We start from the raw sequence: 12737 nt of genomic DNA on the forward strand, positions 1-12737 counted from the left end.
AAATTGCATTTTTAAACTTTTTTTTATTTTATTGTTACACTTTTGTCTGGTTAAGTGTTTCATGACAGTAGAAATGGCAAGATCAAATCATGCACAGAAAACATTCGAAAAATCCAGTAAATACATTCAGTACAATTTCCCTAAAAACATAAAATTGTAGTAATTCAAATACAAAGTACATCAAGGAACAGTGATGACCGCAAAACTGAATAAACAGATCACAGCCATAACCACCATCATGATGGGAGACACTTACACAGTGAACATTATCATGACTTCTGGGGAGAGAAGGGAGAAACAGGGGACATTAGAGACTTCCTTGCTCTGAGCCCCAGGAGGCTTGAGTACCTGTATAACCTGGGCTCAGAAACCACCAATCTAGATTGCTGTATGCTGCCTGGCCCCACAAATACAACCTGTAATTTATTTAGTAATGTCTCTTTCAAAATTGCCCTGGAGAAAGTACAGTGCTGCAGTTCAGTTGTCCAGGTGGCCTTCACTGCTTAAAAAGGGAGTAGTAGGTCATGCCCTTAAAGAATGAAATTAGGGAGATGTTCATCCTCCGCCTCACACACATTTTACACTTTGGACCAAGTGAACTATTCAATTTCTTCATATTAAATCGCAGTCGAAAAAGCGCCCGCTTTAGCAGGAGCAAAGAGGTGCCTTATTTGGGGATTGGCAAGATTAGACAAATATTGTTGATGACCTCTGCCTGCCAGCTGCAAATATATCCTCTCAGCCTAAGTGAGCCAGGCATGCCCGCTCACCTTCCTAAGCCCTTCTTGTTCTTGTGCTTTGGATTTCTGTAAGTTTGGACAACAAAGACCTGTAAGAATCTATGAGATGAAACAGAGGATCCAAGATGCAACCTTAATCCAGCTCAAACAGGTCTTTTGACAACTGCTCTCTATAAGGGGAGATGAAAAGATTGCATCGAGTGTTCATGTCAGGCCAAATCCAAGTGCCCAGATGATTGTGTGCAGGGATCTATCACTTCCCTTATGTGCCAGCTTCACCCATAACCTCCCTCTGTCCGACAGGTCATAAAGAGGGATCTTCTTGGCTACCGCATATTTGTTAGACAGGGGCCAAAGAACAGAGACCTGATCCACAGTGGAGAGCCCTAGTCTAAATCCACCCTGTGCCCAATACAATATAGCATTTTCTCCTAACTACCTATTTAGTTCTTGTAAGATTATATAAGAGAGAATCTTGCATTCTATATCAATTAGACTGATGGGTCTGTAAAAGGATACCACATTTGTGGGTCCTTTCTTACAGAGGGATATAGTTATATAATTGGTCCATGATGTTGGGTACCCCTCACTTCTCACAAAAAGGGGGAAGGCACATTTAAATAGCTGAACCCACCAATTGCATAAAAAATGTAATACTTCTTTCGGGATCATATATGGACCAGCGGCCAAATCTCTTGCCAGATTGATTGATTTGTGGATCTTATCATTCTTAAAAAGTAACATTTCAAATTGGCCATCTGGCCTGAACGAGGGGGGAAGGCCTCAGCTGAGGAAGTCACCCCACTCAAATTGTTTGGCAATCCTGCTGCTCTGCTGCAAAGCTAAGGGACTCCAACCCAGTTGCCCCAATAATCTGTGAGAAATGATTAACCCACTCCTCCTCTGAGATATTGGCTTCTCTCAGGATTCTTGTTTACCCAGGTTCTGGGTCACAGCCCTCCAAAAGGATTTGGAATCTCTGTTTGTTGCTCTTACCAGGTTCTGTAAAATACAGTTCCAAAATGTTTCTTTTTTTGTGAAATTAGGGATTTATAATGTTTCTAATCACAATACCCTCCTTCAGACCCCAACCATATCTGACTGCAGATTGCAGAATCGCAAATTCCTTATCAAACCAACCCAGAGTTTCGGATTCGTGTGACATCTTAATGCTATGGGCTTTCCTATCTTTAGAGAAGAAGGAAGGATATCAGTTGATCATATAACTGTCCAATGTTGACCTTGGTCACTGGACCAGCCTCAGATACTGCCCCACAAACACTTAAGATTTTCTGAAGCCCCCCATTTGCTTACATTTGAATGAACCACTGCGATGTATGTTCCTCTAGTCTTGGTCCCTGCCTGACCCTCACTTTATTAGATAGATTCAGGACACACACTTGATCTGTGGGACCTTCTATGCTGCTGGTCTCACCTAAATCTCAGACAAAGTAAATTGGGGGAACTTTCTACCATAGGACAAATCACAAATTCACCATAAATTGACCATGAATCCACTGGTAACAGGATGTAGTCAATTACAGAACAAGTCCCTCTCACTTCACAAGTGGCATAGATGTGGGATCTGTAACTAGAGTGTTTTGGGCAGAACTAGATCCAAGTGTGTAGAAGGGTTTGCCAACCTGCTGCATCAACCAGTATGCTCCCATGAAGCAGGTAGAATATAACTGGATCTCTAAATCATGGTATTCACAACATTTACTGCTCCTAAAAAAAGAAGCCAGGAAAGATGAGAAAAACTGTCGCTGTCCTTGCAGTACTGTTTACCTGGAGATAGTCCACAAAGCACAGTTAGCCTGTAAGAAAAGGATTATTTCCTCCAGAGCTACATTCAGGAGCACATTTTGGTAGCAAGCAATAAAGCAAAGGAACTTTTCAGGACCATCAAGAATTTTGTTCAACCCTCTTGCTCATCCCCTGCCCTTATTCCCTCAGAAAAATGTGTGCAAGACTTTAATTCCCTTTCTGTCTCCAAAATAAATGACATCCAGGTTATACTTGGTGAAGAAGATAGCCTTGATCCAGATAGCAGTCATTCAAGAGTCACAAAGAACTTGGACACAAAGAATTGCTCTCCTCAGTCCAATACAAGTCCAGTCCCTTTCTTGTGGGAAATAGACAAAACCTCCCCGGGTTGCTCTCCCTTTGTGCTGCAATCAACTTTGGCTGAGTTTTTCTCATCTTTTCTTTTGCATTTAAAACCTACTCAGCTAGATGCTATACGGGTCTTTGTAGCTAGCAATTTAGCCCCCCAATTGGCTTCAATGGTCTCATTATATATGAACCTTTCATTTTCTTAAGGTACAGTACCGAGTTCATGCATGAGGGTTCAGGATGACACTATCAGTTGTTAAAAACAAATTAATATAAAAAGAATGTTTTAATCTCGCCATTATATAAAAGAAACGACTTTGGACCCTTCTAGTTTGAATAACTTTAAGCCTATTTCCAAATCATCCTGGATAGCAAATATCCAGGAAAAAAAGGTTACTTTGCAATTACAGGACTATACAGAAACCAATTGAATTCTGGATCTTTTTCGATCAGGCTTTTGCCCCAAGGATGGTACAGAGTCCACCCTTCGGGCTGTTTGGATGTCATTTTGGTCAAGGCCGACAATGGTCAGATGTCATTATTAATTATGTTGGACCTCAGTGTGGTCTTCAACACTGTGAATTATGACATTCGCCTGTCTCTGCTTCATAGTCCAAAAGGGATGACTCATCTGACCCTTAATTGGTTTAGGGGTTTTCTCTATGACGAGAGCAAATGGTCAATATTAGATGGAACCCATTACATTAGGTTATATGATATGATATGATATGATATAAGTCATTTATAACGCACCTGTACACATGTGTTTCTAGGTGCAAAAAAACAAGGATGGGAGGACAGAAGGAGGACAAAACAATGATTTTACTAGGCCTTGTGTCTTTCAAATCTTGCATGAGCAGGGGGAGGGAGGGTGAGAAGTGCCAGGGGAGGGGGGGAATGCAAAGGAACTCATAAGTGTTGCCAGAAGGTGGCTCATAAGTGCAGAGAGTCAGGGGACTGTAAAGTTGAATATGCAGTCCCATGAGTGGTTGGGAGGCCCGGAGACAGTGCAAGAGCAACTGATTGTGCAGGAGCCTGGTCCCGTAAGTTCAGTGGGTGGCCAGGTAACCAGTATGTGCCACAGACAGGGACATCAGCATGGTAGAGGGAGAAAGAAAGCAGAAGCGAAAAGGAAGGTCTTGAGTTGCTTCCGGAACCTTTGGTGGTCCTGCTCAAGTTTGAGAGAGGCAGGGAGGATGTTCCAGGGGGAGGACCCAGACGAGGACAGAGATCTACCCCCCACTCTCTACCTGGAGAAGCGTCTGTCCCTCAGAGAGTTGGAGGTGAATGAGCAGAGGGCTTGAGAAGGAAGATGCTTATGAAGAAAAAGTTGGATGTACTGTGGTCCACGGCTACAGAAAGCCTTGTGGATGATGCAGAGGGTCTTGAACTTGATATTTGCAGCCACAGAGAGCCTGTGAAGAGGTTTCAGGGCTGGAGAGTATAAACCATGGGCTTGAGGCCAAGGACAAGTTTCCAGTCCTGTTCTGGATTAGTTGTAAAGGGCGAAGAGTATAGGTAGGCAGCTTTAAAAAGAGGCTGTTGCAGTAGTCCAGCCTAGAGAGGACAGGGGCTCTGGAGACAGTGAGCTTCTGGGGGAAAGTGAGAAAAGAAAGAATACCTCTGGGGTGGTGCAGCTGATAGTGTGACTTCTTAGAGACATCAGAGATGTGAGGAGGGAAGGAAAGGGTAGTATCGAAGATGACACCAAGGTTCTTAGCCTCACCAAAGGTGCAGGTATAGGGGCCATTGTGTGCAGCCAGAGTGAGAAAGGGAAGGTGGGAGCAGGTGTCCCAATGAGAAGGATCTCAGTCTTACTGGCATTAAGGTAGAGATCATTGGAGGCACACCATTCCTGAATTGTGGAGTCAGTCAGGTATGAGAGAAGGAGAAGAATGAGGCTGAGGGGACCCTGAAGGTGAGCTAGGTGCCATCCACATGACACTGAAAGTTAGAACAGAAGTTATAGTTGTGGTGGGCCAGAGGTGCCAGATAATGGTTAAAGAGCCAGGAAGAGAGGTTAGACCCCCGGAGACACCACAAGTAGAGAGAGAGAGAGAGAGAGAGAGATAGAAGAGAGGAAAGACCCAAGTTGGACCTGGGAGGGTCGATCTGTGAGAAAGGAGGTTAACCAGGCTAGGGCCTGACCAGCGATACCCAGGTTGTCACAGAGACATTTGAGCAGGATGGCGTGGTTGACCATGTCAAAAGCAGAGGAGAGATCAAGGAGAATGAGGACAGAAGGAATGTTGGAGTCAAGCTCGGAGAGCAAGTCTTCACATGGGGTTTAGGAGAGCAGTTTCCGTGCTTCGGGCTGCTCTGAAGCCAGACTGGTGTTCATGGAGACAACCAACAGATTAAGCTGCGAAATGGCCAGCTTTTCCAAGAATTTGCCCAAGAAAGGTTTGATGGAGATCGGGGATAGTTTGCCAGAGAGGATGGATCGGCAGAGGGCTTCTTAAGGAGGGGATGCATAAGGGTGTGCTTAAGGGGGATGGGAAAGTTCCAGTGGCAAAAGAGTGATTGCAGAAATCGGCCAAGGCTAGAGCAAGGGTGTCAATGTGGTCCCTCATGGTTCTGTAGGAGCAGGGGAGCACCTGCTTTAACGAGACTTTCATAGATCTGACTTGTCTAGAAACATTGTTGCGAGTGAACAGGGAGAAGGAGCAGAAAGGAAGAGGAGATACGGCCAGAGAGGGGCCTGGAATTGTAGAGGTAGAGGAAGAGGAGGTAGAGGAAGAGGAGACAGGAGAGCTGGAGGCTGCAGCAAGATTGGCCAAATCCTTGCAGATTTTGAAAAGTTTGGCCGAGTTGTTATAGGCCGCTGAGATGCGGGTTTGGATTTAGACTCTCTTCTTAGAAAGGCAGAGAGTCTGTAATGCCTTTGAAGCAGGCGGCAGGCCAGTTTGTCAGAGGGTGAGCCTGATGTCCTCCACTTCCTCTCAGCCATTATACACTTGCGCTTAAGGGTGATAAGGTCAGAATCGTACAAAGATTTTAACTTGGATGCAGGCTTCAAACGGATCCTCATGACAGGGGTAAGGACATCAAGAGTGTTAGAGATTGAGAGATAAAGGTTGGAAAGGACTGTGCCAGAGTGTCAGCCAGTCAAAGGTGTAGGATGAGGAGAGAAAGTAGTGGCGAAAGCCTCCACTGACACAAGCTTCATGGGCCGGATGACTGAGAAGGTGGGTGCCAGTGCTGGGGACGGCTTAACCTGAGGGGCAGAGTGCGACAGCTATGAGGAGAGAAGAAAGTGGTCAGTCCAAGAGAGAAGAGTGGTGAGAGGGTTGGAGAGGGGGAGGTCTAATGAGATCAGAACAACCAGGGTGTGCCCTGCAGAGTGAGTTGGGCCGGAGGGAAAATAGAGAGAGAGAAAGAGAGTTGCAGAGGTTGTAAAGGAGACCAGAGGAGGGGCTAGCAGGATCCAAGTGGATGTTAAGTCTCCAATGAGAAGTTGAGAGGTAGAGGCAGGGAGGGAGGATGAGAGGTGAGCCCACTCGGAGAGGAAGAGGGCGACCTGGAAAGGCGGCCTGTAGATGGTGGCCACAGTGAGAGAGAGTCCTGGAGAGATAGAAATCCTGCAGACCAGGCATTCAAAGGAGGAGTAGGCCTGTGTAGGAATGACAAAAGCAGGGATCCACTCCAGGAAGATCAGGGCCCACCCTCCAGGATGGTTGGTTCTGGGTTAGGAGAGGATCTTGTAGCCATCAGGGAGGAGAGTGTCAACACTTGTGACAGAGCTGGCCATGAACCAAGGCTTGGTTAGACCAAGTACATCCAAATCAACCTCTTGAGGAGACGTCAGATGTCCGAGGAGTGTTTGACAGTGGAGCGAGAATTAAGAGTAACGACATGGAGCAGATTGCCACCTTTGCAAGACTTCCATGGAGGGTTACATGCATGAGATACGCCTTGCGGAATTGTTAGAGGTGCTTGAGAATGGGCAGAGGGGGAAGGAGGAGATGGCAGGGTAGTCAGAAAGGAATAAGAGGGTGCCAGAGAGGTGGCAGAGGGAGGAGAAGTCAGAGCAGCCAGAGAGCAGGGGAGGGTGCCAGAGAGGTGGCGGAGGAAGGAGGTGGCAGAGCAGCCAAAGAAGCAGCAGAGGGTGCCAGAGAGGTGGCAGAGGAAGGAGGCAGCGGAGGAGCCAAAGAAGGGTAGGTAGGGGAAGAAGGAGAAGGAAGGAAGTTGACAAGATGCAGGAAGCATCTATGAAAAAGAAAGAGAATGCCTGCGGGTCCTGAACCAAGACAGTGCCATTAAAGTACACATTAATTATGATTTTGAAGGGCTGGAGGGGGCCAGGAGGGCCTCCCACTGGGAGCCACCATTAATGGAAAGGAGAAAAAAGGAGAGAGAACAGAGACCGTATGGGGGGGTCCATTAGACTAGACAGGGAACGACAAAGAGGATGTCTCTGAGGGTCTGTCTGGAGGAAGCACTGCTGTAGGTATTAGTGATAGGGAGGCCTGGGTTGGAGACCAGGATGTCCCTTTTGAGCTTCTTCCTACCAGACCTAGTGAGAGGGATAGGATAGTCAATAGAATCGCAGTTAGAGAAGATAGGGAAGACAGAGAGCACCATAGAGGTGGCGGGCTGAGAGTAAAGGGATGGCAGGTGCAGCCCAAGCAGGCGGGGGGGTGTCACAATCTATGGGGCAAACAGGAGGGAGGCACATGGGGGTCACACACCACAAAAGAAGGGGCAGCAAGTAGTAATACCACAGAACAAGAACACTGGAATCTTGTGTGGCACTAGCGTGAGTGGAGAAAACTGTTCAAGCAATAAATGTACACTACAATGGTACTCAAGGGCATGAGAATGCAAGTACAATACAGAATATAAAGCTGGTAGTCATATGGGACCTAGATGGCAAGAAGAGAAATGCAAACGATGCAGCACATAAACAATACAATAGGTTGTGGTGTGCCACTGGCTCCACCACTGTCACCCTTACTCTTCAATTTGTATTTGCAACCTTTGGTGAGGATCTTACACAGGTTTCAGTTAAAATATCACTCTTATGCAAATGATACACAGATTTTTGTTAATGTTTCTGGCCCCTCTGACACATTCCCTGCCTTGGCAGAAGGTTTAACCAAGGTTCATGAGTGGCTGACTAATAATGACCTACAGATGAAACGAAGCAAAATGGAGGTCTTATTGCTTGACCTGAGATTGTTGCTAGATAACCCTCACTGTGTTCGTAGCCCTCTTTTACTCTTTGGGTTCATTACCTCCTATGCATTAAAGGTGAGAAATCTGCTGATTATACATGATCGGCACTTATCATTCTCATCACATATTAATGAAGTCTCTAGAGCTGCCTTCTTTCGTCTTCGGCCACTGAAAAGACCCCTGCCCTTCATCCCCAAAGAATACTGGCATCTGGTTAGCGGTACCCTAATCAACTCGTACATTGATTACGTTAACGCTTCATATGCTAGTTTTGCGAACTATCAAGTATCAAAGTTTCAAAAGATTCAAAATCCAGCAGTGCGTCCCATTTTTCAGCTTCCTAAAGTAACACCCATCACATCGTTTTGGCGAGAACTTCATTGGCTTCCAGTCCAGCAGAGGAGATATTTAAAAATCCTCTGCAGCGGCTTTGAGTGCAAGCTTGGCCAGGATCCACCTTACCTAGTTGTGCTGCTGAAGAGGCATTAGCCAGTAAAGTGTTTAAGGTCAACGCACAACAACCTCCTGGTAATTTCTAGCACTCGCTTCTTGTTCCAGGCGCGATAGTCGCTTTCCAGTAATAGGTCCCACATTGTGGAATAAGCTCTGTATGGAGCTACGCAAGATTGACACGTTGTCGACATTTCGTAAAAAACTCAAATCCTTTCTCTTCTGCTGATCACTTCATGGCGTGTTGTCTAGTTCTTGTGTGTTGAAATCTGAGCCCTGATACAGGGTTTCCTTTCCAGTTCCCTAGGGATTATGATAAATATACAAATACCTCGAATGACTAGGAGTAAAAATTGGCATGCCGTGTGCACTATGTTTGTCGTACTGTACTTCATCAATCTCCATACCTACAAAGGATACATTTTGGCATTCATATCCCTACACAAAATAAAATCAAATTTTCACTCAAAGGTAAAATAGCCTCACCCTCAAATTAACTAAAATCAAAGAACAAGCATTAATGAAGTTGTTTCCAATTTAGAAGAACCAGACTGATAGCCATTGTAGATTTACGGTCCTAATTCACAGAAGCGCTTTATAATGGCAAAACCCCTTTGGAAAAAGCTCTGTGAATTAGGCCCTTAGAGTTAATTTGACATAACACAGCATGATTACATGCCCCACTCCTGCATGAAATCTATAGTACCCTGCATTTGTTGCCTCAAATCCCTTTTCTGCACTTTTGAAAAAGTTGAGATAACCTCCAAGAAGCCATGGTTCAAATAGCCACGTTTTCTGCAAGGCAATTATATCAAAATCTGGGTCACTCAATTTCTGAAGAATGCCGGCCATGTTCCAACACATAAATGTAATGTCCAACCAGGGTTTTTTTAAGACGTTGCTAAATTCCTTGCCAGATAGTCACCTGGTGGGAGTGGGGACAGGGGGAGGGGGGAGTCATATGCTCGATGATCCTCTGTTGCCTTAACCTCTGAAGTTAGATAGTGTTTATTAAGAAATAGTCAGGCCGAATGTATCTTTACATTATTTCAATTATATTTATCCGTTCATCACTATCTTGACTAGCGTTTAATTTAACATATCTTGTTTTTGTGTTTTTAGTATGTAATCGGACGATGTGCGAAAACCTTGTTCCTGAATGCAAGAGTTTAGAAAAGCTTGTCACGTATTACCAGGAAGATTCGTGTTGCCCGAATTACACTTGTGGTAGGTGATAGGTGATCAAGTATATGTAATGATAATTATTTCACTGTCTAAATATGTGCATAAAAATACTATTTATGCTCGCGCAGACGACACGTGACCCATTGGTGAACTGAACAAAATTACCCTCTATGTTTTATCAAACCACTCTGGAGGTTGTATGCGATTTAATCAGTGCTAAATCACTGTTCCCTCCAAATGCTGTTCATAATTTATTGCTACTCACAAACACATTCCTCATTCCATGCAAATAAATATCGTCCTTGAAATGTTGTCCTACACTGTCATCTAGAGGTGTTCAATAGATTTATGTGGAAGCGAAAAAAGGACGTTCGAGGCAATTTTTCATGTCTTGTTCTTTTTTTTCTTTTTTCCATTTCTAATGCTGCATTCATTTTATCTAATGAAATCGGGGCATTCGCCGAACCCCCTTGGAATGGATGGGGCAGTTGGTGTCCCTTATGTGTAACTTATAAGTTACCGGTAACTGGAATTAACTAACAAGACATAAACATACATGTACAAATAAGTGGAGAGTAAAGCTTGGTTCAGGATGTGGCCGCGACCTGCATTATTGCTCTAGTGATGAGCAGAAGGAAATACACCTTGCAGTGTTGTTACAGGGGGACACTTACCAGGCCCAAAGGAGATTACATCGCATCCAAAGAAGTGTGGAAGACTGTCAGAGTTCAAAGTCCGAGTTTGCTTGTTGCAGCTGGAGCAATAGTCACGTTGTGTGCCTTTTATGCTAGACAAGAAAAAGCCCTACCTACGAGTTCCAGCGCTGCGAGAGTGGGCCTAATGTTTTATCTCATTTTCTGGGAGTAGAAGGGGTGCAGTGAAGGCGCAGAGGACTATGGGTGTCATGTAATGTTGTCAGGCCTGGTGTAAGGGGCTTTCAGTAAAGCAGCGTTTCCAGTGGTCCAGCGTATCTAGAATAAAAGCAAGGTGTTAGTGAGCCTGTAAGCGTGTGTGTGATGGAGTCCTGTGACTCTAGCGGGTGGAACCCACATGCTTCCCAATGTGTGCTGTTTGATGGTTTCCTGTGGAAGCAAAGTAAAACACAGACTTGCATTTTGGTTCGGGGATCAGATAGGCGGCATATCAGCATCCGCGAGGCGTAGTTATCGGCGAGGCAGGGATAGTTAGCTGCTCTCTCTGTCTTTGTTAGGTCCCTGCTCCTACGCAGAAGACGCCAGCATAATATCTGTGACCAGTTTCACTCTCCCACCTCTGAATGAATGCTGTATGAATTGCACTATAATTGCCGAAGGTGTTTGGCCTCCTTTTTTTGTTAGAATCTATATGCAGGGCTCACACTGTTTAGCACTTGCTGAGCCCCACCTACAAACTAGTGGTCCTTAACAAGCAGACAATCTTTGGTTTCTATCCCCAGTGCACCAAAGGAAATTTGATGAAGAGAAAGGAAAGGCAAATGCACTTTTTTCCTTGCTAGCCCTACCCACCTCACTTTACTGCAATCATCATGAAAAAGCATCTATGAGACCTAATACAGTCTCATAAATGGTGCCCTGGAGGTGGAAGTGATGATCCAGATCAGGGGTGGTTGAGGATTTCCCCAGATTCAGCCAATGTCAGAATAATTGCCATACTTTTCCAGTCTGTGTGAGTGTCCCATCAGTATTCCCCCTGGCCACGGGGAACCTGCAGTTAGGGCAGACACCCACACTCTGGATAATCGGAGGAAGCTAGAGGAAGACATACACATATTTTCTATGCATCATTTTCACACATTTGCAGTGTCCAAATAAGGGTGTAAGGTGGGGTTCTGCAACCTTTGTCCCTCCAGATACTTTGGCCTGCAACTCTGATCAACCCCAGCCAGAAAATTCAACAGTGAGAAATCATGGGAGTTGTCAAAAACATCTGGAGAGTCACAGGTTGCAGACCCCTGGTGTAAGGGAATTGTAAATCAAATAGTTTACTTACAAATAGATACATTATCCCTTAATGAATGAATGTATTTATGTGTACAGACCGCACTTCTGCAAAATAAACAAGGTCATGGCTGGAAGGTTTAGAATTAATCTTAACCTCTGGCATTACTCTGGGCAACCCTCCAGAGCATCGTTCTGCGCCTACCAATGTAAGAGGATTCAATTCAACACTACAGCTAAGTCAACGCCTAGTGTAGAATACTGAATGAAAACCCTTATTGATATATCTTTATGCCTAGTTCATGAGTTCTGGATGACTACCCCTGTATAACACCCCTCTCTTAGAATCCCCCTGACCCCACTGAGTCAAGAAGTAGGTTTGTTTTTCAAATTTAAAAGATTTATTTGAGAAATTAACAATTTATAGATATATCACACTTTGATAATACATTAATAATTGATAGCACACTTAGGCATATGAGCAGTAATCAGCAATAAGCAATCCTACAATAGCACAGTTCTGGTGACTTATGACTAGGAACAGGGGAATAAAGTATCAGAGAATGCTTTATGGTTTCAATGAATTGCACAGATGAAAAAGAATGCAGCACAGAAATCGACTTGATAGGACTTCACTAAAAGACAATGTAATCACTTTTCTTTGAAAATTCACTCCCCCCTTTATGCAATATAAGGAGATGGAAAGGAGAGCACACAGTTCTCAGGAATGCAATCAATACAATACGAAATTCAGTTCTCCCCCAGCAAGCTTAGCGGAAAACAGGTCGGAGTTTTAAACACAGGCCCAAAATGCTTTGAATGTGGTTTGCGAGGAAGTGAAAAATATGCTAAAATGCTTTTAATTCCCTCTGGAGGTTCAGGGTGAGTGATAGATACTTTGAATGAGTTCAGGATCACTTTAGCAATGCTCTATGAATGGTTGTCAGGTTGCAAACTAATTTTTGCAATGGAAGGCAAGCAGCTGCAGATTTTTACACGTGAGCTAACCTTTCAATTCGCAGCAAAATGTCAAATCGCGGCAGATTTTTCTCAGTGCGCCGGGCGCGATTACAGAGGAACTACAAGGAGTAGCACTATCGTTTTGGGGTCCTAGGACAGCCTAGGACAGCCT

At 44.6% G+C, this 12737-nt stretch overlaps 1 protein-coding gene across 1 annotated transcript in view; it reads left to right on the forward strand.

Annotated features, from left to right (window-relative positions):
- OTOG (otogelin) overlaps window positions 1-12737 on the forward strand; it is a 1239067-nt gene that overhangs the window by 878537 nt on the left and 347793 nt on the right. Inside the window, exon 42 of the mRNA XM_069625375.1 lies at window positions 9606-9710. Coding sequence (XP_069481476.1) covers window positions 9606-9710 — 105 coding nt within the window. The remainder of the gene's footprint in view (window positions 1-9605; window positions 9711-12737) is intronic.

The sequence above is a fragment of the Ambystoma mexicanum genome, chromosome 11, assembly GCF_040938575.1.
Source record: "Ambystoma mexicanum isolate Mex_15411 chromosome 11, UKY_AmexF1_1, whole genome shotgun sequence".
NCBI lineage: Eukaryota > Metazoa > Chordata > Amphibia > Caudata > Ambystomatidae > Ambystoma > Ambystoma mexicanum.